This window comes from Camellia sinensis, chromosome 11 (assembly GCF_055761805.1).
Source record: "Camellia sinensis isolate YWXY chromosome 11, ASM5576180v1, whole genome shotgun sequence".
In the NCBI taxonomy this organism is placed as follows: domain Eukaryota; kingdom Viridiplantae; phylum Streptophyta; class Magnoliopsida; order Ericales; family Theaceae; genus Camellia; species Camellia sinensis.
The window spans coordinates 12,183,951-12,200,348 of NC_138971.1; the positions used below are offsets into that span (position 1 = coordinate 12,183,951).

General features: G+C 36.3%; 1 protein-coding gene across 2 annotated transcripts; it reads left to right on the plus strand.

Moving 5' to 3' along the window:
- The first annotated feature begins 9,004 nt into the window (after positions 1-9,004).
- Positions 9,005-15,319, plus strand: DWF1 (cell elongation protein / DWARF1 / DIMINUTO (DIM)). 2 transcript variants are annotated; one of them, XM_028264181.2, is made up of 3 exons: positions 9,005-9,195; positions 12,502-13,766; positions 14,455-15,319. In XM_028264181.2, the coding sequence occupies exons 2-3, from the start codon at positions 12,519-12,521 to the stop codon at positions 14,908-14,910; spliced, it is 1,704 nt and encodes a 567-aa protein (XP_028119982.1). In that variant the 5' UTR covers positions 9,005-9,195; positions 12,502-12,518; the 3' UTR covers positions 14,911-15,319. The 2 variants fall into 2 exon arrangements, with proteins under 2 accessions (XP_028119982.1, XP_028119983.1); XM_028264182.2 differs by lacking the exon at positions 9,005-9,195 and adding an exon at positions 9,199-9,300.
- Positions 15,320-16,398: the final 1,079 nt, after the last annotated feature.

Genomic DNA, 16,398 nt, shown 5'->3' on the forward strand with positions numbered 1-16,398 from the left:
TAGTGTATGAGAGAAGTTGAAAATAGTGTAGTAGTAGGTATGAAAGAAGTCAAAAAGGCTTGTGGGTTGGGAGAATTCAATAAATGCTGAGATTTTATTTATTTTTTAAATAAAAAAATTAAAAAAATAAGATTATATTGGAGCTCTCATAAGGTTTGTGGGTTAAAAACCTCATTTTCCTTATATAATAGTAGCTTATCACCCGTGTTATGCACGGGACAATTATAGATATTTATATTTGTTTTAATTATTTTTTAATATATAAAATATATTTTTTAAGATTTTTTATAAAAATAATTTAACAATCTTATTACTAACCATAGTGTACATGAGAAATTAAAAAGGCTACTGCAGTAACTATGCACCGGCTGTATCTATAATTATTTATATGAGGGGATTTTAAATGCTAATTAAGTATTTTGACCAAATCAATAAATGCATGCATGTGGATTGAAAAAAGTTAATAAATGCTGATCAGGGAATTTTGACCAAATCAATAAATGTTGAGTTTTTTTTTTTTTTTAAATCAAAAATTTAGAAAATTAAGATTGAGATATTCGAGCTCTCACAAGGCTTGGGGTTTAGAAACCCCCATTTTCCTTAATATATTTACAATTATCTATTTATGTGAATTGCGATTTTTAAATGTCTTTTTTTTTTTAGATGTCTTCTTTTTTTCCTTTTTTATATTATATTAAATTTTAATATTTTGATAATAATCATATGTGTTGGACTTTTCAAGAATTTTTTTTTATGTTTGTTCTTAATGCATTAAAGTGTTATTATGAGGGATAATAATCATATGTGTTGGAACTTTTCAAGGAATTCATTTGTATTGGATTTCAAAGAATTTTTTTCATGCTTGTACTTAATGCATTAAAGTATTACTTTGAGGGTAAAACTTGGAGATTGGGAGAAGTTAATAAGAGTTAAGGTTTTTTTTTTTTTTTTTTTTAAATCAAAAAATCAGAAAATTTAGATTGGGAGATTGGAGCTCCCACAAAACTTGGGGTTAAAAACCCCATTTTGCTTAATATATAGTATATATATAGATATAGATATAGATAGATGAGATTTTATTTATTTTTTAAATTCAAAATTAAAAAATTAAGATTATGACATTGAAGCTCTTATTAGGCTTGTGGGTTAAAAATCTCATTTTTCTTATATAATAGATAGATAGATAGATATATAGATAAATAGAGATTTGATGAAATTTATTCATAAATTAAAAAAGTTACCAAAGAAGTTTATATGAAAATTTTAAAATGTAAACAGAAAATTAAAAATAAAAACGTTACCAAATATACCCTAATCATTCACGTTTTTTCATATAATTGCAAAAGTAATTTCCAAACGCATTATCTTGGTATTTTGAACATGTTTTTTTTAGTGAAAAAAATCAAAAAGTGGTTAAAAAAAAATATCAACTATTTTTCTGATGACTTTTTAAAAATTCAAAAAATCACGAAAAAATTAATTCTCAGAAGAACCCATTTTCTCTTGCTAAAAAAGTAAGGATATTACTAAAAAATTCAAACTCCAAGTGTATATGTATGTAGGACATTTTAACTATAGTTAATATTGATATATGCATAAAAAGTATATTGAAATATGAGATAAATATTATACAGTCTCATAGCACGATGTGACATTGTTTATATAGTGGTCAGAATCAATCACATAGTGAAAAATTTTGCAAACAAAACATGTTGATTCACCTTGTTTGGTATTTAGGAGACAAAAAATAATTTATTTATCGTGTGTCACAATTTCTTAATAGTCGGAAGTATCATATAAACAATGTAATATGATACCTTATAAATATTTAATAATTTCTTAAAATATGTAATAATAATAATAATACGTGTTAAATTTATTTATTTATTTTTTTTACATTATTGAATCGTTAACCTATACCTTCACATTGGTTTTGAGTTTTCAAAAACAGTTTTCTAAGTTTTCAATTCGTATTTTTGATTTTTTAAATTATTTTTAAAAATATTTTAATCAAAATATTTTAATTTTTAGATCCGCTTAATCTTAATATACTAAAAAAGTAATATATATATATATATATAATTGAATATAACAACATGTGAAAATGTATTGAATTTTCATATTTTGTTTTTGTTTTTTTTATTTATGGTGAATTTTTTTAAGTTTTTTTTTTTGACAAATATTATACTTTTTAAATATATTTAGATTAGGAGTCTCTAAAAAAATATAAAAATTTGCACAAACTATTTAAATTTTTTGACTAAAAATAAAAAAATACGAAAAATAAAAAACTCAAATTTCTAGAACCAAAATGGTGTATTATTATTATTATTATTATATCAATTCAACCAATTAAATATTCTTTAATTTATTATAATAAAATAAAATAATTATTCGATTATAATAATGATCATTTCTTTAATTTGTTATAATAAAATAAAATAATTATTCGATTATAATAATGATCATTCAATTATATGTCTTTTTAGTAATTTGAACAAAACATTAGCGAATAAAATTAATGTTACAGTTATATTATCAAATTAAAGCATTAACAAGAACGTTAGTACACATTGCCCCTGTGCACTTCAGCCGAAGTATGAGTATGGCCGAAGTGGTTGGCTGGAATAAACTAACACCATTCCTAAGCCCATGATAAGGATCTAGGCTGCAGGACGTTTGGTCGGAATAACCAAACAATGTTCTAAGTTAACTGGAAAAAACTAATTTAGTGGTTGGCTGGAATAAACCAACTCTTAGTACTCTTCAGCCGAAGTATGAGTATGGCTGAAGAGTGGTTGGCTAAACCAACTCTTAGTACTCTTCAGCCGAAGTAAGGGTATGGCTGGAGTGGTTGGCTCCATAAGCCAACTCTTGGTACTCTTCAGCCGAAATATGGGTATGGCTGAAGAGTGGTTGGCTACAAAACCAACTCATCGTACTCCTCAGCCGAAGTAATTTATGTCGGCTAAGGAGTGGTTGGCTGATAAGCATAGTTTAACCATTTAAAACCGGAATAGCAGTTGGAACAAAAGAAGACATTACAAGTGCAAGCACACATCAAAACCGGAATAAGAGTCGAACAAAATTTTCATTCATTGAAAAACAATTACAAAGGGGCGTAGCACGGTTACAAAGACAAAAGGTAACAAAAAAGAGAAAAAGTGCAAAATCAAGAAAAAAGATCTTTAATTTCGGCGTCAAAGGCAGCGTCGGCATCAACTTGAAGACCGGTTTCAGGCGGAAGGACGTTTTCAGTCGCAAGAGTGGTTTCGGTCGGAACCACGGTTTCACCTGGTTGTTCAATAGTTAGATCTTCCACCGTGGGCTCCGACCGAACTACCTGATCTACATTCGCAACCGGAGTATCCTCAGGGGCAGAGTCTTCATCAGAGTATGAGCCCTCAAGAAACTGCTGTTGCATGGTATTTGCATATTCCATGAGGGAGTTCGGTATGAAGTAGGCCGGAGGGTTGAAAACCTCGGTCTGAGGATCATGACCGAGCTTCTCAACGGCTCCCCTCCAGCCGCACTTAAAGAACAGCTCCTTGGCGGCCTCACACTGTTTGATATATACATCTTCTGCCTTCTTGAAGCCTCTCTTTTCGGCCTCTTTTGCGCTCTCCTTCGCCTGGGATATTTCGGCATCTTTCTTCTTTTCAAGCTTTACCAGCTCGCGCAGATATTTGTCCTTCAGAGCAATGGCAGCCTTCTGTTTTTCAGATTCGGCCGAACTAACCAGTCCGGTCAGTATGCCGATCTCACCTCGTAGCTCGGCCATTTCCTTTCTGGCCTCCTCCAGCTCGGTCGCTTTTGCCTCAGCTTCTGCCGCGGCTTGCCTGGTTACTTTCCTAAGCTCCAGCACTTTCCTATGAGTGATTTGGTTTTTCTGAATGGCCTGACAAAGCAAAGATTTCCCTTTAGCCGAAGTAGAAGTTGAAAAAAGAAAGTAGACAGAAAAACGACCGAAGTTACTTACCAGAATCATGGACTTTGTCGAAGACCAGATGGCCTTCAGTTCGGTGTTTAACTGTTTTTGGTGGTACTCCATGTCTTTGGGCAGACACACACTCTTGGCTAGATTGAAGGCCAACAGATGGTCTTTCTCAGCAACAACCGAGTCTGTGTCTCGGATGTCTCGGTCGTTGAAAGTAAGTTTTGGTGCCCAACTGCCGATAGTTCGGTCAGAAGGCTCCGGTTGGGGGCTTGGTGGTAAGCTCGGCGGAAGAGCAGGTTCTTCTTCATCAACCAAAACTTGTTCGGTTTCGGCAGTTCGGGCACGCTTGGTTCGGCGGGAAGAGGACGGCTGTTGAGAAGGGAGGGCCACAACAGCAGGCTGCAATTGGCTGGGTAGCGTTACTTCGGGCCTGGTTGTCTCGGTCAAAAGCGCCCTGACTCTGTTCTTTTTTGCCATCTTTTCTTCAGCTGTAAGTGGGACTAGTCTAATCTCGGGCAAGGAAGGGTCCGATTCTGGGGCGTCTTCAAGAAGGAAGTCAGTTACTCTGGCTTTCCGGCGACCACTATATCGATAGGTCGGCTCGAATTGCAGCAATTTGGCCCAGCTACGTTCAGGATATCGTAGTGCGGCTCGCAAAGTTGCAATGTTTGGATAACTGTATAGAGAGTGAAGGTGGGCAAAATCTGCAAGAAAAGACAACTGTTAGTCCGGCTGAAACATTAAAAAGCCGAAGTAAAAAATGCAAGGAAGAAGACCGAAGTTAAATTACCGGGCTCTCCTTTTTTCCAATTTATAGGTCGGCCAGGAATTTGGGCTTGAAAGTCCTCAAAGTTCCCAGAGACCCTGAAAAAATCGTCGTCGTTTAAGTCTTTGTCCGGTGTATATTTTATTATCTTCTCTCGACGGCGGCGACGTATTCTAAGGTAATAAACTCATCCATCCTCTTTTGAGCCAATGGAATATTGATGGAAGATTTCGGCCAGGCCAAGGTTTAGTCCGGCTTGACGGTTCAGTTCGGCAATTCCCATAATGATGCGGTAGGAGTTAGTAGAGAGTTGGGTTGGGCATAGTCTGGTTTGCCTAAGGAACTCGCAAATCAATGGCTGGACTGGGAACCGTAGTCCGGTCTCTATAATGGATAAAAGGGTGAAGGGGACGAAGCCTTCATTGCCCCAGGGAATGACGTCTTTTTCGGCCAAGACCAGATGGACGCCATCAGGTATTTGGTAGTCTTTCCTGAATTCGGCTAGGCCGCTCGGAGTATTTACTAGGTATCTATACTTCCCCATCTATCATATAATTTAAGAATAAGTTATTTCGGTGCAAATATTGTGCTCAGTAGCTCGGTTGAGCGCACGCAGGAGTGCCTGGGCAACCTAAGTCTGCAAAGTAGAAAACACGGGTTAAGCACAGATCATTGGACCGTGCTACAAATTAAAAGCGAGGTAAAAAAGTCCTACTTCGGCTTTATGGACGGGTTCTATCTCGGTTCAGCAAAACGCTTGGTAGCTCGGTTTGAGCAAGGTTCTTATTAGCCAAATCTTGGCAGGCATCTCGGCATACTGGCTTTGGAAACAATTTTGTTAGACCGGTTCATCGTCTAGGGGCAGCTTTCTGAGTTCGATCTAAAAAAACTAAGAAAGCTGGTTCAGCCCCAAAGGCCTAAATCGGTTGAACTAGGAGTTTTGTTATTTCAGTTGAGCCTCTAGGGGCAGCTTTCTGAGTTTGGTTTAGAAACTAGGAAAGCTGGCTTAACCCCAAAAGCTTAGCTCGGTTGAAGACCGAGGTTCCTTATTTATTAAAGTCAAACTTCGTTCGGTGGGATTATCTCGACTAGAGTTATTCAGGAGTTTATAACCCTACTGAAACTACTGATTTCTGGAGTTCTAGTTCGGTTATTATCTAAAGTGATCTACCTATATAGGACAAACAGTATCCTAGTTCGGTTGCTACATGATTTTGGATCCAAGACTAGTTTTCTACAGAATAGTTCATACACGCATGAGTTCTACTAATTTTTTCATGAAAGTACAGAAGCGAAGCAGAAATGGAAGAACATGTTTTGCAAAAATACAGTAAACCAAATGCATAGAGCAGATACGAAAGCAAAAACAGGGAAGGAAAGTAGATTTGCTTACCAAGATTGAAGAAAAGAGGACTGGAGATGGAAATAGTAACGACAAATGAACACGAGCTTAGTAGTTGGAAAAGTAGAGACACGAAGAGAGAAGATGTATAGAATAGGTGAATGATCCAAAGATGAAAGGACTGTTTTGTGAAAAAGGAGAGAGGGAAAAAAAAGCGGGAACTGTTCAAAATTTTCGTAGTACGAGGGCGGCGTGACAGCTGCTCATAGCCTATCAGAGCCTGCCACGTGTCATTGGAAAGTGAAGCGTTACAGTCAGTGATTGAAGAGACGTTTTGACCGAACGTGTAGAGCCGGAGTAAAATGAGCTCGGTTGGAGATGCTGCGTGATTTTTTAGTTCGGTTGGAAAAGCTTATAGACGTTAGCTCGGCTGGTCACTAGGTAATCCCAATCATGCTGTGCAGATGGAATTAAGGGGCAATTGAGAGGGTAATTTTTGGAGAAAATTGGGCCGAGCTATGAAATGGACTTTATGGCCCAAAGTACGAAGGACTGGGTAAAATGGGCCGAGAAGTTACTCCGGCCCATGAGAAATAAAGTTACTTCGGTCAAAAGAGATGAAGTTACTTCGGCTCAGGAATTGTAAAGCTACTTCGGTTTGGACAACTTGAGTTAGTCCGGTCTTCGAGTTAGTCCGGTCATGACGTATCCTGGATAGATCGGTCAATACCTTGCTACTCGGTAGCTCGGTCCCAACATATCATGGTTCATGCAAGGGAGAACCGATATGAGGAGTAAAAGGAAGGGCCGAACTAAGGATAGTTCGGCCTACCTCATGGCTCAGCTTAGCCAGTTTACTTCGGTCAAATGGTAGTTCGGCCGTAGTAAAAACCATCCCACTTGGTTTAAGCAGTGGGGGGTGTAAAAGGATAAGCATTATCCTTGAGGAGTATGAATCCTAGGAGGACTCTGCATGGAAGAATAAAAGTCCTACTAGGATTGGGCCACTCGAAACCTATATAAAAGCTCACAATCATCACATTGGAGGAGGTAACATAACACAACATACAATTTTGCTTCTTGAATACATTGAGTTTTGTCTATTTGTCAAGTTTTCTGACTTAGGCATCAGAGAGGTTTCCGGCACACACCCGCCGGCTAGCTCACGTTTGTGTTTTCAGGTGACAAAGCGACGTCGTACGGAGAAGCGTGGACTTAATCAACAAGATTATACGAGAAAACTTATTTCTTCCCCGTACAATATCAATTCAACCAATTAAATATTCTTTAATGTATTATAATAAAATAAAATAATTATTCGATTATAATAATGATCATTCAATTATATGTCTTTTTAGTAATTTGAACAAAACATTAGCGAATAAAATTAATGTTACAGTTATATTATCAAATTAAAGCATTAACAAGAACGTTAGTACACATTGCATCTCTTTTACTTCAATAATTCATAATTGGAACTATAAATTTTCTTTCAATTGTTTCTTTTAAAATTTCTTAAAACACATAATACAAATAATAACAAACGAGTAATAACGCAGGGGTGGGTGGCATTGTGGTTAAGGCTTGGGGTTTATATCCCAAGGTCACAGGTTCAATTCCCCTCTCCCTTGGGCCAATCTCTGCCTTGGACCTGCAGGAGGGTAGGGAGGATTTTCCTGCAACAAAACAAAAAATCAAAAAAAAAACAAACGAGTAGTAATCATTCTGTCTAGTTTTTGAGTTTTTAACAATAATTTGTAAATTTAAAATTTGCATTTTTTTTTGTTTTTAATGAATATTTTTAATATATATATATATTTTTATACTTTTTAGATACAATTAATCTACAAAATCTATGAATTTCTTTTTTTTAATATATTTAAAATTCACTAAATACTAAAAAAATATAAAAAATTATTACATTTTCTTATTTCTTTGTATTTATTGATTTTTTTTATTTAAAAAACATCATAAATATTTTATTTTTGACGAACATACCTAAATTAGATATATCTAAAAACAAGTAAAGTAAAGATATTCAAAAATTATTTTTTAAAATTCAAAACCAAGGGAATGCCCTTTGCTTTTATCACAGTATTTCAAAATTTTATAGGGGCCTTTTTTTTTTTTTTTGAAATAGTGTTTGTTTGTTAGTATAGTTAGACTATAACTGAAGGGCGGCTGTCGTTGCTACATCAATTTGAACTCTTGACCTTCCACGCTATTCTTACTTCACGTTGCTCAAAATACACTTTTTTTCTTTATTATTATTATTATACATAATTATATTAATATTCTTTTTAATCTTGCACATATAACTTAATTGCCTTTTGTTAGGGGTGTAAATCTAATCTGGCTCGGCTCATGTCGGGTTTCGTGGGCTCCTACCAAAATTCGGGCTTGTCCACGGACTAAAAAATTAGGCCCAAAGGTATTCGGGCCTCGGATGGGCCGGGCCTAACTATATTTTTAAATTTTTTATTTTTTTTTTATTAAAATTTTATTATTTTCACTTAAAAATATACTGGGCCTCGGTTCGGGCATTGAGTGGGCCTTAAGCAAGTTGATGGATTAGGCCACGGGCCGGGCTTCAAAATGATGGCCCAAGAGGTCAGGCTGGGCTTGGGCTCATACGAGCCTAAACGGGTCGGACCCATCTCAGATTGCAAGTTGTTTTTAGACTTCTATCTTTTGTGTGAAAGAATATTAATATAATTATATATAATAAAGACAAATGTCTATTTTGGAAAGTAGAAAAAAAAGTCACCTTTTTAATTTTTTTTTTAAATATGAAAAAATAAAAAAATAATATAATTCAAATAAATTAATTTTTTCTTAATTATCACAATAAGTTAAATAAAAAAATATATTTAGAATAAAATAGAGTGAAAATAGTCGCTCTCACTTGTCCAACCTTTTTCAGAATGGAGTAGGGCCACAGGTGCATCCTTTTTATTTTATTTTATTTTTATTTTTTATCAGCGCCCACAAGTGCATCCTTACCGTTCCATTAACGCATCTTTAACAATTTTTTTATTCTTTTGTTTATTTTTCTGCTATAAATGTCCGATCCTTTTCACCTCAGATTCTGCCTCATCTGAAAGCCTCTGCGTCTGCACTATACTATAGCATTTGCATTTGCTCTCTCAGGTAGATTCTCTCTCTCTCTCTCTCTCTCTTAGGGTTTCAGCAGCCGCTTATTCTCTTACTGTTCACTTCGAACTGTGTAGTCTTCATTTTCAAGTTTCGATCAATGTTCGATTTGATTCTACTCTCAACAGTTCTTCGTACAAGTAGTAGTAGTAGTAGTAGTAGATCTATGGATCTGTAATTCTATATATGCACTTGATTTTACATTGTTCGCTAGTAGTTTTTTTGATTTTTGAACTATTTTTTTGCTAATTCAGAGCATGCAAATCGATTATTTTATCTCGAAAATGAATTTTGGAGACTGTGTTTGCCTTGAAATACTGTTTTCCAAGTGATCGATAAGCTTGATCGTGAAATCTGCGAGATCCGATTTTGTGATTCTTAATCTGCATGTCCAATTTTCTCATATTGAATTGGATTTACTGTGCTAAGATTTTGGATTTTTTTTTTGTAGAGAAAAAGTGAAAACTTGATAGATATCTTACCAAACAACTACACACGTGTGTGGTTGGTAGAAAAGTTGATTGTTTCAGTAGGGTTTATGTAGCAAAGTTGGGGAAAAATTCTATTTGCCTCCACAAAATATGTTAACTATCATTTTAAAGCATTAATCGTTGAACTAGTGAGATTAGTTGACATCACTTCAAATTGACTATGGAGTTAATTATTTTTACATGATATCACACCTGCTTGGCGCACATGTGATTAATTGAGTGTATTGACTCATTTTGTCACGTAGTCAAGAGATAAATATCACAATAAATTATTTTGAAAGTATTCAATAAAACTATGGTTACCAAAATTTCAATCTGGACTACGATGCTACGATCCTAAATTTTCAAAGCAATTCAAATTATTGTAAAATTGGTATTATAGTAGAATTACAAGTGGAATCATGTTGGATTGCTTGCTTCTTGATTATTCACCAATTTTTAATATTCATCATCTGTAGGTATTTTTATATATGTATTATAGAAAATAAAATCTTACGATTCCCGATCTGATCCCATATGTATTGTAGAAAATAAAATCTTACGATTCCCGATCTGATCCTATGATCCCAGGATCTAATCCGATGATCCCAGATCTGATCTTACGATCTGATCCACGAGACTCTCATTGATCCAGCGCATAATTTCGATTTTAACAACCAACCACGAATAAAACACAATATAACCAACATTAGTAAACTAATGTCTCTTGATACAATTAAATTAAGCAAATCACGTGCACATATATTTTTGTGGGCCGGCATGTGCCATATTAGGTTTAGCTTTAAAACATCTGAGCAGAGTGTGAGTAGCAAAACCATAACTTAAAGATAGCACTAAACATTTGTAAACTGGTCAACATGCATCGTTTTCCACCCCTTCTGAATGTTTAGTATTAATAATATTCACCTACCATGTGCATTACATATTCTAACTACCATGTGCATTACATATTCTAATTGAAATGTTGTTCTAATTGACCAATTAGTCCAACCCTTTGGCTTTGAGGACCTTAAAGATTTTAAATGATCAAACGTTGGTCTTGAAGGTATTTTAAGCTGTTGAATCTAGCTGATTTATAATTTGGAATCAAAGTTTTGTATTTTCCTGGCTGAGCATTGATTTCTTTCTTCACATAGTTGTGTTATAAAATATTGTAAGAACAACAATTCTGCATTGTCTACTGTGTTATGTTATTATGTTAGTCTTACTGTCCTTTCTTTATTCATGTTGTTTTGTGTGTCGATTATTGATTCCTATTGTTTTTTAGACAATTCCAATATAGAATATTCCTATGTAATTCTATCAGTCATAGGTAGCTGATTTTCTTTGCTGTTTTATGGTGTTTTGTGTATATATGATTGGTTTATATAGCAAAATGTAAAGCGTACTCCTTTCCAACCATTGTACGTACTATAAAGTTTCTAGCAATCATTGGCCCTATTTGGTGAAACTTTTTTTAAGTTAAAAGCTGATAATCAGAAAGCAGAAGCTAAAAGCACCCCTACCTCAGCTTTCAAATAATCAGCTTTTTTCAGTTTATTTAAGCTATTTCTGCCTAATAAACTATAAGCAGAAGCTGTACCAAATAGTCTTGCACAGACTCCCAATTCAAAATAATCTATAATCACCCCTCAAAAGCTATAGCAAACGGTCCCATTGTGTATTGTGGGTTTTGTAAGAAATAAATCTATTTTAACCATATTTAGTTTGTATTCTTCCTCAAATAAGTTTGTTCTTTTTCTATTAAGATCATCTCTGTAACTCATTCATTCACCTTCTTCTAGTGATGTTTGTGCTTTTTGTGATATGATGGATGATGTACAATTCAAGTTTTGGCTATCTGAAATTTGATCTTGTTGAATTCGTTGTTAAGGGCCAATGCACCAGTCATGCGTTTGGAAAAGTTAACTCAATTTGGTACTGGATACCATAATTTTTTTTCCTTTGTGCTGCCCCTTGTAACTGTAGACCATTGTGCTTCCCCAATCACTCAGAGGAGGTGAAGATATCCTTCTCTTTTTAGAAGTGAGCATTGGGGTTAGTTTTTGAAATTGCCTAAAGGGCATTTATAAAAGGCAAGCTGTAGGAGTTGCTCTTCTTTTACTTAACCCACCTGAAGCATGGTGCTCATTTTTATTTGTCATCTATCTCTAAAACGATTTTAACCCACTAATGCATGATGCACTTTGAAACTTTAGTACAATGTGCACTTCTTCTCTCCCTTTCTTTTGGCAAGGTTATGAACTTCTAATGGTTTGGTACTAAAGGCTTCTTTTCCTTGCACTTTCACTCACTTGACATTTAATAAGATCACCCTGTAGGGCTTTGTTATATATTTTCTAATTCTATTACATCAGGCCGATGATTGGAATTTGGAACAAGCCCCTTTCTTGTACCTTTTTTGTTTGATTTTTGGTTTCAACTTGAAGGAGATTACAAATCATCAGTTGGCATTAATGAGTTGATAGATATTGATATCTTTAAAACCATTGATCAGTGTGTCAAACCTGGGATGATTAGATTCGTATTTCTAATTGAAATGATATCATTTTTGTTAACTGATGGAATGCTGCTTGTTTGAAATTTATGCAATGTACTGACATTTCTAAAGATATTTTAAAGCTAAACCTATGAATTAGCTTATTATTATTGGATATTTTGATAATCAAATGTTAAATATTTTGCTATTGTCCTTGGTGTACAAGGCTTGGTTTTTCTTTTTTATTTCATTTATCTAGATTTAGAAATTTGGAGGCAAATGCAAAATTTATGTATTTTCTGTCAGCTCACAATTTTGCTGTCTTCATTGCAGTCACTTCTTTCAATACAATGTCAGATCTTGAGGCCCCACTACGCCCCAAGAGGAAGAAGATTTGGGTGGACTATTTTGTCCAGTTCCGATGGATTTTGGTTATCTTTGTTGTCCTCCCTATCTCCTTCACATTGTACTTCATGACATATCTTGGGGACGTCAGATCTGAGTGCAAGTCCTTCAAGCAGCGTCAGAAGGAACACGATGAAAATGTCAAGAAAGTAGTGAAACGCCTCAAACAGAGGAATCCATCCAAGGACGGCCTTGTCTGCACAGCTCGGAAACCCTGGATTGCTGTTGGAATGCGCAATGTGGACTACAAGCGCGCTCGGCATTTTGAGGTTGATCTCTCTGCATTCCGAAATATCCTCGAAATCGATAGAGAGAGAATGATTGCCCGAGTTGAGCCTCTGGTCAACATGGGGCAGATAACCAGGGTTACTGTCCCGATGAATCTTGCCCTTGCAGTTGTTGCTGAACTTGATGATCTGACTGTTGGTGGCCTCATCAATGGCTACGGTATTGAAGGAAGTTCCCATATCTATGGCCTGTTTGCTGATACGGTTGTGGCCTATGAGATTGTTTTAGCCGATGGGCAGGTTGTTAGGGCTACAAAGGACAATGAATATTGTGATCTTTTCTATGCTATCCCGTGGTCTCAGGGAACGCTGGGGCTTCTTGTTTCTGCTGAGATCAAGCTTATTCCAATTAAGGAGTACATGAGGCTGACTTACAAACCTGTAGTGGGTAATCTGAAAGACATTGCTCAGGCATATATAGATTCTTTTGCACCAAGAGATGGGGATCAGGATAATCCCGAGAAGGTTCCAGACTTTGTAGAAACCATGATCTATACTCCAACTGAAGCTGTTTGCATGACGGGTAGATATGCCTCAAAAGAAGAGGCTAAGAAGAAGGGGAATGTGACTAACAGCATTGGTTGGTGGTTTAAACCTTGGTTCTACCAGTATGCACAAAGGGCACTAAAGAGAGGAGAGTTTGTAGAGTACATTCCAACTAGGGAGTATTACCACAGGCACACTAGGTGTTTGTATTGGGAAGGGAAGCTGATCCTTCCGTTTGCTGATCAATGGTGGTTTAGGGTTCTCTTGGGTTGGTTGATGCCGCCTAAGGTTTCTCTGCTGAAGGCTACACAAGGTGAAGCCATCAGGAACTATTACCATGAGATGCACGTCATTCAGGATATGCTTGTACCTCTTTACAAGGTTGGAGATGCTCTGGAGTTTGTCCACAAAGAGATGGAGGTATGATGTTCTTTGCTCCAGCATTCTAATAAATTGCTTTCCCTCTCTCTCTCTATATATATGTTAAGTGTCTAAGCTATGTTCTAAGATCTAAATTTGCCATGGAACTTGTCCTCGGGAGAATCTGTGACCTTCTTCTTAGGAGAGAACTATTTTAAATGCTCATTAAAGAAGACGGGGAGAGGGTGCTGTTGGGGTCCCGTGGAGCCCATTACAGGTTCTATTCCGACAATCTGAAGGTTTTGTGGGTAGATCATCTATGAAAAAGTTAGATTGATCCGATATTTAGTCACATAATTCCATGATGTCTTTAAAAAAAAGAATGATTAGTATAATTTTAAAAATAGATCATCCGTTTTTTTTGAAACCAAACATGATAAAATCATGTAGTTAAGTTCATCAAATCAATTAGACTTTTTTCATGAATGATCTACTCACACGATCCAACAAAGTTAAGTTCATATTGTCGGAGTGGGACCTGTGGCAGGCCCCACGAGCCCCAACAACACTCTCCAGTGAGACACCCCTCTCCCAAGAAAGGATAGGCTCTTTTTTAGTCTAAAGTTGCTTTTTGTAGACATCTATGGTTGACCATAATAAAATCTTCTGGGTTCTGAAGAAGTTCTAGCTTAAATTGTTTCAAAATATGTTCTCTAGGCTTTACCTAAAATTTTGATGTTTTCTCTAGGTATATCCCCTCTGGCTCTGCCCTCACAAACTGTACAAGCTCCCCTACAAAACAATGATATACCCAGAACCTGGATTTGAACTACATCACAGGCAAGGCGACACACATTATGCTCAGATGTACACAGATGTTGGTGTTTACTATGCACCGGGACCTGTCTTGAGGGGTGAGGTATTCAATGGGGCGGAGGCGGTTCATAATATGGAGAACTGGTTGATTGAAAACCACGGTTACCAGCCTCAGTACGCTGTGTCTGAGCTTTCAGAGAAGAACTTTTGGAGGATGTTTGATGCAGGGCTGTACGAGCACAGCCGTAGCAAGTACGGAGCTGTCGGGACCTTTATGAGTGTGTACTATAAGTCGAAGAAAGGGAGGAAGACTGAGAAGGAGGTGCAGGAAGCTGAGCAAGCCCATCTTGACATGGCTTATGCAGAAATTGATCAGCCGGTGGATTGATTGATTGGTTTTTGAAGTGAACTTGGAATTTTCTGGTAGGGTTTCTCTTGCTCGTGTCATTGTCCTTTCATTTCTGGATTCTGTAATTTCTCTCTTTTGTCTTCCCCTCTTGTTGAGTTTGTTGGTAGTTGCACATTTTTGGTAGCTGAACTTCTTAACAAGTCAGACTAGACTGTTTGAATGTTGATGGCCTCTCTTAGGAAAATTATTCAATAGTCTCGGAGTGCATTGTGTTGCATATGATGCCCCTGACCAACGAGGCTCCGTGCAAAAGGGATGAATGGATGGGGCTCATCTTGTCTCTCACGTAAGCCCAACTGACCAAGGTGGGTCAAGTCGGCTCTATTTATCTCTTATTGCAATTATTGGTTTAGAAATTCCATTTCAATGTGTTGAGTTGGTGCAGAAACACTCTTTCCTCTCTCTCTCTCTCTCTGTTAGTTTTGGTAGTTGAACATTTTTGGGTAGCTGAACTTCTCACAAGTCGGACTAAATTGTTTGAATGTGCACGTGGTGTTTCCAATCAATGATCAATGAGGCTGTGCAAAAGGAGTGGATGGATGGGAACGATTTTGTCTCCCACCCAGGTCAAACCTATCAAGGTGGGTTAGGTCGGCTCTATTCATGACTCGAGTACTGCACATATTGGTTCAGGAACACCATATTAGCGTGCTGAGTTGGTGCCTAAATACTCTCTTTCTCTCTCTCAAATTTGATTTCATTGTGTTAATACTTTGCTAAATGATAGCAAAGGTTTACTTTTGTTGATATAATGCTTTTTGGTTTATAGCAGTCATCTCTTGTGGGAATTGATCCCATTGGAATTGCAAATTCATTGATGCTGTATTTAGATTTTGAATTTGTGGAGTAAAAGAAATGGGCAGGGAAAAATACAGTTTATAGTTCATTCATTTTGGTCTGCCTTTCACAAAGTCCTAGGTAAATTCACCATCCAAACAGTCTTTAGTATGTGGTGGTTCATTTTACTGGAAGTGTTCGAAGTGCAACGAAATGGGTTACAAGTACGGTGATGGCCCTATTATAGTCGGTTTGTTTTTGTTTTTAAATTGAATTGGCATAACCATACCCAAGTTAAGATTCCATAGTAAGTTTTTGAAGGGGAGTTTTGTCCGTTCACAGTTAATTGCCTATGGCAAAAATAATGGTTGTCTTAGCATTTAGGCAACCATACTATTTGGTAGGAATTGTAGGAAACTAAAGAAGATTGAACAAATTTTTGCATGCTATAATGTTAGTTGTTTCCAAACGGGGCCCAAGGGAAGTGAGAATTTGAGAGGGACCCTTGTCCATTTTTCAGGTTTGTTTGTTGAGAAATGCTACTAAGAAAAGTTGAGATTTTGCAGTGTTAATTACAAATTTTTATTATTTTGTGTTTGAGGGGATATATATGGAGAGAAGTGATTATAAAAGCTTGCTTGAGCACAATTGAGTCTCGATTAATGACTCTTTGACCTTGTTATACAAAAT

Bases quoted from the DNA above. Each gene is read 5' to 3' on its own strand.
- DWF1 (XM_028264181.2), top strand. From the start codon at position 12,519: ATGTCAGATCTTGAGGCCCCACTACGCCCCAAGAGGAAGAAGATTTGG. The intron at 13,767-14,454 runs GTATGATGTTCT...TGTTTTCTCTAG, and splicing joins TTGTCCACAAAGAGATGGAG to GTATATCCCCTCTGGCTCTG.